The sequence below is a fragment of the Leopardus geoffroyi genome, chromosome B3 (assembly GCF_018350155.1).
Source record: "Leopardus geoffroyi isolate Oge1 chromosome B3, O.geoffroyi_Oge1_pat1.0, whole genome shotgun sequence".
Taxonomy (NCBI): domain Eukaryota; kingdom Metazoa; phylum Chordata; class Mammalia; order Carnivora; family Felidae; genus Leopardus; species Leopardus geoffroyi.
The window spans coordinates 32,416,974-32,431,194 of record NC_059337.1 but is presented as its reverse complement, the minus strand read 5'-3'; the positions used below and the strand labels follow the sequence as shown (position 1 = coordinate 32,431,194).

Sequence of the window (14,221 nt, the reverse complement as noted above, 5' to 3'; positions counted from 1 at the left end):
CAAAGCTCCTCATCCTTGGAAAACGCTGGAATCCAGGTTGGGGTCACACTGACCACAGTACCTATCCAGGGCCATGGTGCTTCCCAAGGACTTTCACGTTTCCCATCTTGTTGAGGCCCCACAGCAGCCGGTGAGGTAGGTGAAGATTATTAGACCCATTTTGTAGATGAGGTAGAGAGGCTCAGAGAGGCAAATGGGCTCGCCCAAGGTCACACGGCTGCTAGATAGCAAAGCCAGGTATAGCCTGGGAACCACACGCTCATGGGAGGCAGGGCGGCACGGGCTCTGTGACCTCGGGCCAGTGACTTAACATCCCTGAACCTCAGCCTTTTCATCTGAAAAATGGAGCTAAGGAACAGTTCCTATCACATGAGGTTGTTGCGAAGATTACATGAGCTAATACTATAAAACATACTTAGCATTGGAGTGGCCCAGAGGCCTGCCCAATAAGTGTGAGCAATGATTATGATTATGATCTCCAGGATATCCAGATGCTGTGCCTGGGTCGGCCCCCCACCCCAGATGAAGCCTTGTTACCTGCAGGCTCCCATCTCGTCTCTGTTGGTGTCATTCAAGACCTGCGAGGGTGGGTTCGGGGTCCTTGTGTGAGGAAGCAGGGGCAGAGTAAGGCCATGGGATTCCTCTCTGGGTCTGCCTGCCTAGAGAAGGAGCTCAGGAGCCTGGCTTTAGCCCTTTCACAGCCCCACAGTGGCCGCTGGCTGCCCTGTCACGTGGACCTCAGTTTCTGCACAGGGCCAACTCAGGGGCTGGCTGGCTTTGCCCTAGAGGACAAAGCTGAGGATAGGAGTTGGAAGGATGGGGGTGGTCTAGTCTCTCCAAACAAACCCCTTCCGAATGTAGTCTGGTCCTCTAGGGTCTGGGGAAGGCCAGCTTCCCAGCAGGGAGGCCTGCCCCATGGGAATAGCTTGCTCCTTCCCTGTGTCCTGGGGAACCCTGAGATGGAAGGGGAGTGGGGTGGGGTTGTGCATCTCCAGGTAAGTCTGCCTTTGGGAAGGAGACGCACAAGCCTCGGAGTGGAAAGTATGGGGGGAGGTGTGTGTGTGGAGTGATGCCACCCCGAGGCCCTCCATCCTGCAGTCAGACCTACGGTTAGCCCTTGGCCTTGGACACTGCTCCTTGTGAGCCTGCCACCTGTCGATGGATCCCCTCTGGGACAGGGCCCAGGCCAGCAGCCAGACTCCACCACTGTGCTCGGGGGCCTGGAAGAGGAGTCCCACCAAATTTACATGCTTTTGGACGCCCCTTTCGGGAGCCCTGCAATGAGAAGGAAGGGAGGGTGGTTCCGGCCGCGCCTCCTGGGACCTAGATGGTGAGTAGGCATCTTTGTGTCTAAGATGAGCTCCGTGAAAGCTCTGGGGCCTTCGGGGTTGGATCCTTAGCATTTTAAAATTTTATTATGACTGCGTTTGTTTAAATATATATATATGTATATATATATATATATTTATAGCTCTATGTGCCCACTGCCCCCCAGCCCCCTCCCCAGCCCCTAGTTTTTCCCCTTGGCTTTCTGTCTGGCAGCCGTGTAGGGCAGCAACGTCTGCGTGCTTTTGTCGGACACTGTTTGGGTGCTGCTGTTCCTTGTGACCCTTCGGGTCTGCTCAGGGGCCAAGGTGGGGCCTGAGCGGCGGCTGGTCACTGGAGAGCGTCTTGGCTTGTAGGGAGCCGGGGAGGGCTTGAGGGGGCCCACGTGGGCCTCTGTACGGGGAGGCTCTGGGGACAGGCCCACCTCCTCCTCTGCCACCTCCTCCTCACCGTCCCCTTCCTCATCGTCACAGCACAGAGCGTGGTAGAGTACTTTGTCGCTGAACCGCACCCTCTCCCGTGTGCCTGGGGTCCGCTGGGGCAGCTGGCCCTTTGTGGGGCCAGCACTGAAGGCCTCCTCACTGGAGGAGTCCGGGGTCTCCACTCGCGGCCCATTGGGGATGGGCACGCCACCATTCATGAGCCGGTAGTCGGGGCCAGCCCCTGGCCGGGTCGACTCTGGGCCGTCCACGGAGTCCGAGGGGGTAGATACATCCAGGAAGGAGCAGAACTCCCAGCTGTCCGAAAGGATGTCAGCTGTCATGAAGTCTAGGTGACCCAGGTCGAAGGGGCCGCCCACGCCCGCCTTGTCACTACTGGAGGTGCTGCTCACAGTGGCCGTGGTCCAGTCGTCTGGCTCCAGTTCAAAGTCGAAGTCTGAGGTTAGCTTATCGATCTGGCTCACCACCTGGCCACGGAAGGAGAGACGAGTGAGGGGGGCCTAGCATCACGCGGGTATGAGCGTGCCCCTGTCCCACCCTGCTAGATGCCTGGCTGATGACCCCAGAGGATGGTGACTGGGCTTGAGGTCACAGGTTCGTTTGCCCCAATGAGGGCCCACGTTGGACGAGGGTGAGGAGAGCCTGTCTGGGCCATTCTCCTATTTTCTAGTCCTCAGTCCCTCCTTCCAGACCCACACCCCATCCACGCACACACCCCTCTCCCCCCAAGCCAGCTGCTGTTCTGGTGCTCAGAGTTCCATCTTCCTTTGATTGAGAGGCGGCCATTTACAGAAGCTGACACTCCAGCCAGGCCACACGGTGGAGAGATGAGCAGACCACATGATGGATGAGTTGGAGAGGAAATGATACGGGGTGACCACGAGGAAGACTCTGCCCAGGTTTTCCAAAGCATCCTGGACCAGCCTGTGCCGCTGGTCAGTGACTGTCCCCCATGAGTCTCCATCACCATACCCCCACGTACCCCAGAACCTCCTCCTTCCTTCCCTTTCCTGCCCCCTGATGAGTGGAGATCAACCCTGGCTCGTTGGGGAAGGAATAAGAAAACCCTTCATCCTGGGCCCAGGGCCGCTCATCACATGCACTCGGGGGGCGGGGGGCGGCTCGGTCACAGAGACCACTGACCCCACCCATCCCACATGAAGCAGCACCCTGCCTCTGTAGAGGTGCCCTGCCTCAGGACTCCTCGCCTAGACCCTGTCAGTGCGGAAATCAGGGATGAAGACAGTGAAGGGGGAAAAGGGAGACCCCATCAGAGAGGGTCCAGAATGGGCAGAGTAAGAGAAGGGGGAAACGATTCAGACCAGAAACAAAAACAGCAAAACAACAACAATAGCAAAGCAGAGGGACCAAGAGACCCAAGGACAAAACATACACAGTGCGTCCCCAAGCTCCCGGTGCCTCTCTGGTGTTCTTTCCCTGGGGTCAGAGCAGTGAGGTAATGAATTAACTAAGGAAGCCCCTAGTCCAACAAACTTGTATGAGGATGACTGCTGTCCGGTGATGTGCTAGGTGTCTGGTGAGGGGTGGGGGTGGGGGATGCCCCCAAATGCAAGACAAAAGCAAGGGCATAAACAGTGGGCCAGGAGGTGTATAGGTCAGTGAGAAGTTTACTTGCTTAGGAGTCAGAGGGTCCTACGTGGGTGACCTGATCAGTCATTTTCCCTCTGAGGTCTCAGTTTCTTGATCTGTAAATGGGGAGGTTGGGTGAATGCTTTATTTCCAAGGTTCCTTCCATCTCTGAGATTCTACGACTCTGGGTTTACAGGGATGACTGAGAAGCTGTTTTGGGGTGTCCATGCCTAGGGGTACCCACTCCCCATGGCCCCAGGCCCCAGGGGTGGTGGGATCATTTGGCTGGAGCCTGCAGAACTGGGGCAGTCAAGACACTTGGGTTCTAGATTCAGCTTAGACGTTGCTCTGTGTGTCTTTGGGTAAGTCACACAACCTCTCTGGATCTCAAACCTCATTTGCCACCGTTTGAATACAACGCCTCCAGCGCTGCCATCCTCACCAGTGCCCTCATTGAGGAATGGTGAGAAGGGCAGTAAAGGGGCTCTGTGGGGCACTGGTGATAAAAGTGACATCTCCCATCTCTGAGCACCAACTAAGTGTGAGGCTTTCTACCCATGAGGTCATCACCTCCTGAGCTTCTAGAAATTGCACCCGAGGCACCAGCAACAGGGGGGGAGCCGAGATTCCCACCCTCTCCTGCCGCTCCCCTGCAAGACTGCTCACCACCGTGAGGTGCTATTGTGATGTCTGGGCTTGGGCAAGAAATGTGGAGAGGGCCCCACCCTCCAATCCGGCAATCCCTTCTTGTGTCCCCCACCCCCGAGTGACTCCCCCTACCTCAGAGAAGCTCATCTTCCCCAGAAGCCCCTGTTCAACCCAAGCCCCACCTGAGGGATGGGAGTCCTGGCCCAGAGCAGGGGCTCTCAAACCGGAGTGGGTTGATGCACACCGGAGTTTGTGATTCAGTAGGACCCGGGTGGGGTTTGAGAAGGTGCACATCCAACACGCTTCTGGGTGCTGCTGATCCAGGGGCATACTTTGAGAACTGGACTAGGGGTCTGGGGATTTAAGCTGGTAAAGACATAGCACCTCGGAGCATTGCCAGTCTCAGGGGAGGCCCTGAGCGTCTGGGGCAAATTAGGCTCTCCTGATCAAGTTCAGCCTGAGCCTTCTGCTGTGGAAGCATGGAGACACAGCTAATAGAAATGTCATTAAATGACTGGGTGTGACCACACAGGGTTGGCTGAGGCCAGGCCAAGCCCAGAAGCTGGGCTCCTAATGCCCGTGAGGAAGACCCAGGGTGCACAGGGCAGGGGCCCTAAAGCTGTCAGGCTTGGACATACTCCTTCCCACCCAAAAACTTCTGGCTGGCCACCTGCTCAGGCAGCCTTCACATTCAGGCCCTTCCCCTTCTCCATTAGAACGCCCTTCTCTGGTTCCATCCTGGGGTGCGGAGGGACAGGACAGAGGGAGGCTTGGGTTCAAATCCCAAGTCGGCCACATCTTGGCTAAGGAACTTGAAGCAGGTGATTTTCTCTCCCCATGTCTGTTTCCTCCTCTACAAAAATGGGACGGACAATCCTCTCCTCACCAAGGTGATGGGGGTTTAATAGAACATGATTTAAACTGTAGAATCAGGGGCGCCTGGGTGGCGCAGTCGGTTGAGCGTCCGACTTCAGCCAGGTCACGATCTCGCGGTCCGTGAGTTCGAGCCCCACGTCGGGCTCTGGGCTGATGGCTCGGAGCCTGGAGCCTGTTTCCGATTCTGTGTCTCCCTCTCTCTCTGCCCCTCCCCCGTTCATGTTCTGTCTCTCTCTGTCCCAAAAATAAATAAACGTTGAAAAAAAAAAAAAAAACTGTAGAATCAGCACAGCCAAGCACTTATGAACCTGGACTCTGGAGTCAGACCTAGCTAGGTGCAACCACCGAGTGGCTGTGTGACCTTGGCCAAATGACCCGGTGTCTCTGTGCCTGTGTCGTCATAAGAGGGAATTCTAGTAGTGCCTACTTGACAGTTAATGACAGTTAGTGACAGTTAATGACAGTTAATGACATGATGCCCAGAAAGCAGGTAGAACGACAAAGACTATCAATCTCCACTGTGCACCAGTGGGTGGAAAGGTAGAACCAGGCCCCTGGCACCAGGCCCAAGAGCTGATGGGAGTCACTTCTTCACCCACAGAATGGCATTCTGATGGGGACATTTCCAATGCTTGTGGCAGAACAATGGGACCTGTTGGGTATTCCAAACCCCAGCACATGGGTGGCACCTATATTCCCTGCTCTGTCTCCGGACAGAGCAGGAGCAGAAGAGGGTCTAGACGCCAAACGGTAATGAAACTCAAAGGCAAAGCTGGCCCAGACCACTAGGGACAGGCACACCCACTTGATGAATGACATGAGTGAGGACCAGAAAGAGGAATGATGTGCCAAGGGTACCCAGCCTGTATGCAGGGCCTGGGTCAGTCCACAAACCCCACCACCTGTCCCTATACCTCATTTCATGGGGCCAGTGGGGCGGGCAGAGGACAGGCAGGCCCCACGTTACCTGCCCCTCTGCTTCGGAAGCCTTGAAATCTGTGATTTCTCTCTGAGATTTAATAATCATTTTGCCTACATGTAATTTAGGATTGTCCTGGAGGACAGGGAAATAATTATATATACAGAAGGAAAGAGATGGGGAGAGAGCAAACGGAGAGAGAAATGACAGCATAAAAATCACAGAATCCTAGAGCCTCAAAGCCAGAGGACTGGAGTCGCTGTCGGCTTCACCCCTCTCACTGTGCTTGCTGAGGGGGAGACTGAGGGCCAGAAACTGGAAGGAGCAGAGCTGAGACCACAAGTCAGGAGTCCTGACTGCTGGGTCTGGCACCTTAAGAACAAGAATTAGCTGATCTAGAGCGGGCAAGAAGGAACACTAGAAAGGCAGGGCTGAGTGCCGTGACAGACCGGCTGGGGGTTCCAGGCCCCGTCCCAAGGGCGCCCCCAACCTCTGTCCTGCTCATAGCCTCAGCAACCTCACCTGAACAGCCGCACCCATCTGCTGGCAGCTTCCTGCCCAGCTCCTGCTGCGCGCTGCATTCAGGGCATCTCAGAATCAGCCAACAGGACCGCGTCACCCCTCTGCTTCCAGCACCGCCCTGCTCCCCAAACCCCCGAGTGTCTCAAACACAAACCCCACAACTCTGGCCACAGGGACTTTTCTCTCCAGCAGGCAGCCACTGCCCTGCCAGGCGAGCCTCCCCAGCTCTACCCACTCCACCGAGCCCACTTCGGCCTCTGGGCCTCACCTGGAATGCTCCCTCTTTTTCTATTCACCCCATCTCACTTCCATCAGGAGTTTTCCCTGATCCTCCGTGGGGAACAGGTTCCCTAGGATAGGCTCTCAAGGCACTCCGCAACTTTCCTTAAAATATTTTCTAATATTTATCACTGCTGCAATTGCATATACATGTATGTTACAGGATTGATGTCTTCCCACTAGACAGTAAGCCCCATGAGGGGTGGGACTGGGAGCATCTTGCCCGCCATGGCACCCCTAGCTTGGCACAGGGGTTGGCACACTCCTCACAAATACAGCCATGGGATGAGTGGATGAGTTGAGACAGGAGGCTGATAAAAACTGTTGGGGCTGCTTTTCTGAGAAGGAGTTGCATGGTCCTATCTTGCCCGCCCCAGCCCTCTCTCCAGCCCCGGCTGAGCCCCCTCTCCAAGGAAAGCACATCCGTGTTCCTTAAGGCCCCAGAGCCAGGACGGAGGACCCAGGAGTCCCAGAACCAGCATCTCCCTCACCTCTGGCCCCTTCCCCTCACTCAACAAGCTGCTACCTCCTCCCCTCCCACCCAGCTCCCCAGGCAGCTGGTTACATAACTGGGGATCTGCATTATTTATGACCACTGATTATTTTTTAATTCTGTGATTATGTTATTTATTGTTTTCGGGGGGGGGGCTGTGGAGTGGGGGGTGGGGAGAGTTGACTGTGATTCATGACTCTCATCCTGCAATTTGGCCTAATTGGCCAGGGAGCTTTGTGAATCTGTCCAAAGGAGGAGAACGCAAAGGGAAAGAGGGAGGAAAGGAAGGTGAGGGAAAAAAAAAAAAAAATAAGAAGAAAAAAATCCGCACAGTTCTTGCTGAGCTGCGGGTGATGGCGCTGACCCACTTTGGCACAGCTCCGTGGTCCCCAGCCTCTCCTGCCCCAGCTGCTTCTTGGCTGGGCCACATTCATCTCATGAAAGCCCTTGGCTTTCCATGCCACGTCGTACGCAGCACCTTGCTGATGGGACTGCACGGTTGCCACTGGGCCTGTTCCCCATGCAGATCAGGTGAGGGGACCCTCCGCTGCCACACCAGGTGGGCCACTGTGCTCCTAAGTTAGGTCCCACCCAAGAGTCAGTGACGACATGACAGTCACCAGCAGCGAACTCGAGGATCACTTTTGAGCCCCCATGCTGAGTGACATCGTGGGGAGGAGGGGGAGGAGGAGGCCAAGTACCTGGTTAAGATACGCTCACCATCTAAGGGGCCAAGGATGAGGGCCCTTCCCCCTGCCCTTGGGGTCCCCCAGCTGGTGAGGAACAGGGAGCCCAATGGGGAGGCAGATTCCCACCCAGAAACACAAGCAGGAGCTTCCTGGAGACGGTGGGGGATTCTCACTGAGGATTAATCTGAATTTCATACCAAGGCCTTTAAGGCTCTGTGTGATCTAGCTCCCGGCTCTCTCTTTGACCTTTCCTCCTGCTTTTCTCCTCCTGGTTCACTCCACTCCAGCCGCCCTGGCTTCCTTGCTGATTCCCAACAGGCCGAGCTCACTTCCACACTTCCTTCTCAGGACCTTTGCACTGGCTGCTCCCACTGCCCGGAAGGCTCTTCTCCCAGATACCCATTCGTCTTGTACCTTCCTTCCCTTTGGGTCTCCGTTCAAAAGGCATCTTATTGGAGACCCCTTGCCCCCATCACCATCGCTCTCTACCTCTTTCCATGCTGGAAGAGGGCGACACTGCCGTACGGCCGAAGATACTGAAGGGTGCCAGCCAGGAGGCCAGGGTCCTGGCTCTGACCACTCTGATCATGGCTAAGAAGCTGATGTGACTCCAAAAGAACAAGGCCATCCATGGAGTAAGAAGGCGGCCGGTGCAAGAATATCTCCTTAATAATCTCTAAAAGATGTGGAGCTAGTTTTGTGTCCCTCACGGTGCATGTAATTTATACGTGGTATCACATTTAATTCTTACCCTGGGGTAAGAATTACCCTGGGGCAGGGTTGCTACCCTGGGGCAGGTGGGCAGGCATAAGATTCAGTATCCCCATTTGCCAGAAAACAGAAAACAGAAGCCCAGAAAGGTGAAGTAACTCTCCAAAGCTCACACAGCTAGGAAGGGGGTGGAGTCTGGATTTGAACCCGAGACGTCTGGCTGTAGAGCCCATGCTCTTGGCCTTAAGGCTGTGCTGCATCTCTATCTAAGTTGAGATTCGCAGAAATTTAAGGAGTTTGGAGAGCCTGCTGGGATTGGCCTGGCGTCCTGGAGTACTGGGGAGCCTAGAAGGGGTGAGGGCTAATTAATGATTGACAGTCACATCCCTCTGGAACACAACTTCAGCTTTCAACGCACGTTTACATTCTTCACCTTACTTAGTCCATGAGGGTACTTTCCTCACCCAGGCGACAGAACTTGCTCCCTATCACCTGGGGAGCCAGTGACAGAGCTGCAGCAGGGGTTTGGGAGGGTGAGGGAGGTATGGGAGAGGGAACTCCAAAACCTTTAGGGGTGTGAGTGTTAGCGCCCCACCCCCCCACCTTGCCACGTGCCAAGCCTCCGATAAACCCTTGCAAGACCACTCTGAGATGTGAATGATCAGCATCCCCATTTCAGAGAGGAGTAGACTGAGGCTCAGGGGCCTCAGGAGGAAGTGCTTTAGGGTCTCCCATCTCTCTCTGTGAGTTTCAGGCTTTGTGCTCAAGAGGATGAGGAGGGTTTGCCTTGATCAGTGGTATGTGCTCTCCTGATGACAACCCAGCTGATGAGGGCTGACCCGGTGGTATCTGGGGAAGGGGGTATAATGAGGGAAAAAGTGCCTGCCACCTTCTAGACCTTGGGTCTACCCATGCCCCTGATGGAAAAACGCCACACAAAGGGACTGAGAAGAGCCAGGTAGATTCAGCTTTATAAGCCCCCTTTCAGGATCAAGAGCCAAGATTGCAGGTTCTAGGGAACAGAGGGCTGCAACCCTTTACCCCAAACTAATGCCTGGCACCCCCACCGGGTAACCCCATTCCTGATAAACCCCATCCCACAGGAAGTCAGTTATGGTGTCTCCTCTTCTGCCTGGGCCTCCCAGAGCCTTACCTGCTTTCCCCAACACTTGTTTCTGCCCATCTCCCCATGTCCAGACCCTGCCTGGGGGATGGGGGAGCTCTGAGGCCTGCCCCCCTCCCAGCTGGGTGCCATTGGCAGCGGGCAGGCTGTGGCATACGGGGTAGACGCTGGTTGCCGTAGCAACCTGCCAAAGTCTTGGGTGGAGGCACATGGCCTGCAGGGTGTGTAGGGGGAGGGAACTCATCTCTCGCTGTCCTGGCTCAGGCCTCTGGGCTGCATGGCCTGTGACCCTGAAGCTCTGCTGTGCAGGACATGGGGCTGGGTCTATATATGCTGAGAAGGGAGAGAGGGAACATCTAACAGATCTGCAAATAAATCTTAGTGCTTCTGATCTCCCTGCCTCATCCTCGAAAGGGCATCCCCTCAGAGCATCACAGCACGAGCAGAAGGTGTCATCTCTAGAAGGCCCCTGTCAAAATGCAAAAAGGTCACCCACTAGTCCCCCTGCTCCAGCCTCAGAATAGGCCACGGGAACCTGAGTTCTGGGCTTAGTTCTGCCACTAGTAGGCTCTGTGACTTTGGATAAGCCCCCAGCCCTCTCTGGGCCTCAGTTTTCTTCAAACAGAAAATGGACAGGGCTGGTATGCGTGATCTGTGAGATGTCTTTAAGCTCTGGGTGACTATGCTTGGGGAGACAGGAGAGGCAGATCTCAGAAGATGCTCAGTTGAGAGTAGGCTCCGGGCCATAGGACTCCCAGGCTTAGAGTCCATCCTGGCTCTTTTCTGGGTGGGTCTACTGGGGCACAGGTCCCATGCCCCTGCCCAAGACTGAGACTCTGGATGGTTCCCATGGCCCTGACGGACCCACAGGAGCATCTGGAAAAGATGGGGTAGAGAGGGATGAAGGGGAGTTGTAGTCCTTTGGACCAACGAGTTTGGGGGTTGCTCAGGGGCATCTGGTCTTCGACCACAATGCTGATTCTGGGCTGAGGGGACTGCCCTGCCTCACCTCAGTTCTTGTTCCAGCCTCTCCACAACCCCTCTGCTTGGGACACAGCTCCCTTCAAACATGCCCTGCTCCTTGGCTCTCCAGGCCGGAGTGGGTACCCACCATCACCCCCCTCTCCTCAATCCTCCAGGAGCCTCCCTGCACAGCTGGCTGCAGAAAGAATGAACCCATAACTCCCATTCAATCACTCTCTCTGCTGTCTCTGCAGGGGCCCTGGTTACAGGGAGTTGAAATTTGCCTAAAGCCCACCTGGCCTGCTTAATGGCACCCAGTGGGCAAATTCAGGCCAGCGGCCCAGAACGCTGGTCATGCATTTTGGGCTCGAACACAGCCCAAGGGGCAGGGCTGAGGACGTGTGTACCTCATTACCCCAGCGATGTGGGAAGCAGTAATTAAACCGGGCTCCACTTAGACAGAGAGGGACACACATCCCGGGATCTCTCAGTGACTTTTCAGCCTTGGCAAAAACATTCACAACTGTAGACGGGGATGCATGCCTCTAGACGAGACTCCTGCCCCTGCCAAGGTACCCAGGAACTCTGGTACCCACTAGTGGCCCCCCAGACACATTCCCACCTCAGGGCAGGGCAGGCCTAACTGGCTTTAACTTTTTCCCGGATCAAGGGTTCTGAGTATCTGTGTGATTTCTGGAGAATGCTCAGAGCTTCTCAGTAGGGCCAGCAACACTCTCTCAGAGCCACCTTCTGAGTAGGTCAGAGTCTGCGAGGCAGATGGTGGGGTCAAAAGCCAGCTTGGGCCCCAGAAGAGTGTCTCCCACTAAGAGGCTATGGTAGGATTTAGTCTATATTTGTCACCTTGGCAGCCCGGAGGGCTAACCATAGGCCACAGGCCCACAACACGCTGCCCAAGTCAACTCTGCAACACTGAGGCCCCTCCAGTCCTGGAGTATGGTGAGATTTCTAGCAAAGCAGATTTGGCGAAAGAAGAAGGAAAAGGAAGTCCCCAGCAAAGTGACACAGGTGCACACAGCTGTGAGTACACATACACACTTAAACACGGATGAGCATGTTTTGGTGCTGGGCCCAGGAAAACTGGCCTGGGGTCTGGCCGGCCCCTCACTCACCTCCCTTAGCTCCTTGGCCACCTCCTTGAGCTCCTGCAGGATGCCCTCAAGCTGCCCGATGACCATCTTCATTCGCTGTCGAATCCGCTCCCGCTGGCCACCACTGCTGGGGTCGTCACTGGGCTGCCCGAGGTCCGGGGTGCCCCGAATGTTCATCCTTTACCACGTGGCTGCGGGCCTGCCCATACTCCCCCCAGCCGGGCACACGCTGCGTCTGCCTCCACGGAGCCCCCCTCGGCCAGGCAGAGCTCCACATCTTAACGGCCCCCCAGCCCACCCTGGCCCTGGGTGGCCCTCACCCAGCCCCTGCCCCCTGCCACCCCGCCTCCTCTGCCTCTGGGTGGGGAATGGGACACCCAGAGGAAGACAGAGTCTGACAGAGGGGGTCAAGGTGAGGACACAGGAGAGCAGGGGGAGGGGCCTCGGGTCTCAGGAGTGGCCTCCAGGACTTGAGGTGCCTGAACGTGTGCTGAGCTGATCTCTGGCTGAGCCTGGACACAGAGGCAGGGGGATGACTCTGCAGGGACTAAGGGTAGGAGATGCCCTTGGGATGGGGGAAGGCAGCAGTCATCCCTCACAACTCCTAGGCAGTTGCAAAGCCAGAGGTCTCCTGAGGCAACTGACACCTGCAGAGGGACGGTGGCTGGGGTCTTCCAGATGTGGAGGGGGCTCCAGATGTGGGCAGCTCTGAAAAGGGAGCTGGTCGGAGGAGAAGGGCAGCCCCCTGCAGAGAGAGCAAGCCTGGCGTCAGCCCTCCCAGGCTGCAGCACCAGCCGGCAATGCCGCTGCCTCCCTCCTCTCGCCAGCCTGCACCCTTCGTCGCTGGGGAATTTTTTTCTTTGTGGGGAGGGGTGGTGGAGGCAGATGGTCTACAGCATAGCCCCTCCTCTAGAAGGAAAAGGAGCCCCTGCTTTGGAGGCAGAAGTCCTCAGCCTGCGACGGGGCACCCTGCCCCAGCTCCCCCAGCTCCCCTGTGCCTCCACTCCCACCCCCCCCCCCCCCAGCCAGGCCTGGTCCCGCTGGTTTGCCAGAGGGCCTCTCCAGTCCTTCTGTCCTCCCTCCCAGTGCCCCCAGGTGCCCTCACTCGCAGCGGACCCTCCCTTCCCCAGCCCCGCCTTCCCTCAGAACCCCAGCTCCGCTCCCGGACTCACCAAGGGTGGGAGCACCAGCCTTCCTTCCGAGCAGCGTCGGGGGCCAAGCCCCAGGAGGAGGTTGGGGGGCCCCCCCAAAGGCTCCCTAGGGCGGGCTTCTCTCTCTGGACCCTTCGGCCCCTGGCCTCAGGGAGGTCCTCAGAGCCGCCACGGGAGACATCTGGACGGTGGGAGGGGGCGGGGCCTCCGAGCTCCAAGGAAGGGGGCAGGAAAAATCTCCCCCAACCCCCGCCGGGCTCCGGGTCGGGACCGAGCGAGGATCCGGTGGGCTTGGGGCTCCGAGGCCACAGGTGACCCGGGCGCAGGGCGACCCAGGCGACGCCGGGCCGGTCCCAGCGCGTGAGCCAAAGTCGGAGGGATCGGAGGGCGCCGGGATCCCCTCAGCCCACGCCCGGCATCCCCCGGGCTCTGCACAGTCCGGGATTCGCTCTGTCCAGTCCAGATCGGCCGGCTCCGGGCTCCGCCGAGGTCTGCCTGCCCTGCCCCGGAGTGAGCGGGCACCGCCGGGCGCCCGGGGCGCGCTCAGCCGGGACCCAGAAGGTCCGCGCTCCGGCACCCGCGGCGCCCGGAGCGGCCGCAACGGTCCGCTCCGCCCGGCCCGGCCCGGCCCGGCCCGGCCGCCCGCCCGCCGGGGGCGAGAACGCTCCCACCGCTCTGTCCGCGGTCGGAAAGGTCCGGAAGCCGCCGGGCCCCGGGGGGAGGGGGGAGGGGCGGTGGCGGCCGCGGGGACCGGGTCCCCGCCGGGCCCGGCCGAGAGCGCGCGAGGCAGGGGGCCCGGCCCGGCTGGGTTCGGCGGCCCGGGCGCGGGCGGGAGCGGCGCCGGGCGGAGCAGAGGAGGCGAGGAGAGCGAGAGGAGGAGGCGAGGCGCCGGCGAGGGAGGGGAGGCGAGGGGAGGGGGCGCGCGGCGGGCCCGGCCCGGCCGGGGCGCTCGGGGCTCTCAGCCTCCGCTCGGCTCCCGCCGCCCCCCGCCCGCTGCCACTCGGCTCGCCTGCCTGCCGGTGGGGCAGACGGGCGCGGGGTCGGGGCTGGGCCTCCCTCCGCTGCCTCGCCCTGCCCTGCCCCGCCGGGCTCCGCGGGGCCTGGGCCCGCTCCCCGAGCGCCGCCGCCGCCGCGCCGCCCGCGCCCCGGCCGCCCCCGGCCCGCCCCGCCGCCCCCCGCCGGACTGGCCGCCCGGGCGGGCGCTGGCTCCCTCAAAGGCCGCCCGGCTCGCTCGGCTCCGCTCGCTCGGCGCTGTCAGAGAAGGGGCCGGCCCTGCGCGCCGGGAGGGAGCTTTTAAAGCGACACACACGCCGCCCAGCGCCGAGCGCCGAGCGCGCGAGCCGGGGGGTCTCAGCACCCGGGTGACCGCCGGGGTCCTGCGC

At 58.7% G+C, this 14,221-nt stretch overlaps 1 protein-coding gene across 2 annotated transcripts; it reads right to left on the bottom strand.

The window, feature by feature from the left end:
- Nucleotides 1-1,466: 1,466 nt before the first annotated feature.
- Nucleotides 1,467-13,469, bottom strand: INSYN1 (inhibitory synaptic factor 1). Of its 2 annotated transcripts, none has more exons than XM_045449135.1 (3): nt 11,710-11,751; nt 2,159-2,233; nt 1,467-2,063 (listed from the first exon to the last, which is right to left on the bottom strand). In XM_045449135.1, the coding sequence occupies exon 3, from the start codon at nt 1,964-1,966 to the stop codon at nt 1,511-1,513; it is 456 nt and encodes a 151-aa protein (XP_045305091.1). In that variant the 5' UTR covers nt 1,967-2,063; nt 2,159-2,233; nt 11,710-11,751; the 3' UTR covers nt 1,467-1,510. The 2 variants fall into 2 exon arrangements, with proteins under 2 accessions (XP_045305091.1, XP_045305090.1); XM_045449134.1 differs by adding an exon at nt 12,861-13,469 and having other exon boundaries at nt 1,471-2,233; nt 11,710-12,433.
- Nucleotides 13,470-14,221: the final 752 nt, after the last annotated feature.

Excerpts from the sequence above, each read along its gene's own strand:
- INSYN1 (XM_045449134.1), bottom strand. The coding sequence starts at position 11,865 with ATGAACATTCGGGGCACCCCGGACCTCGGGCAGCCCAGTGACGACCCC. Across the intron at positions 2,234-11,709 it reads TGGCCAAGGAGCTAAGGGAG|GTGGTGAGCCAGATCGATAA; the intron begins GTGAGTGAGGGG and ends TTCCGTGGCCAG.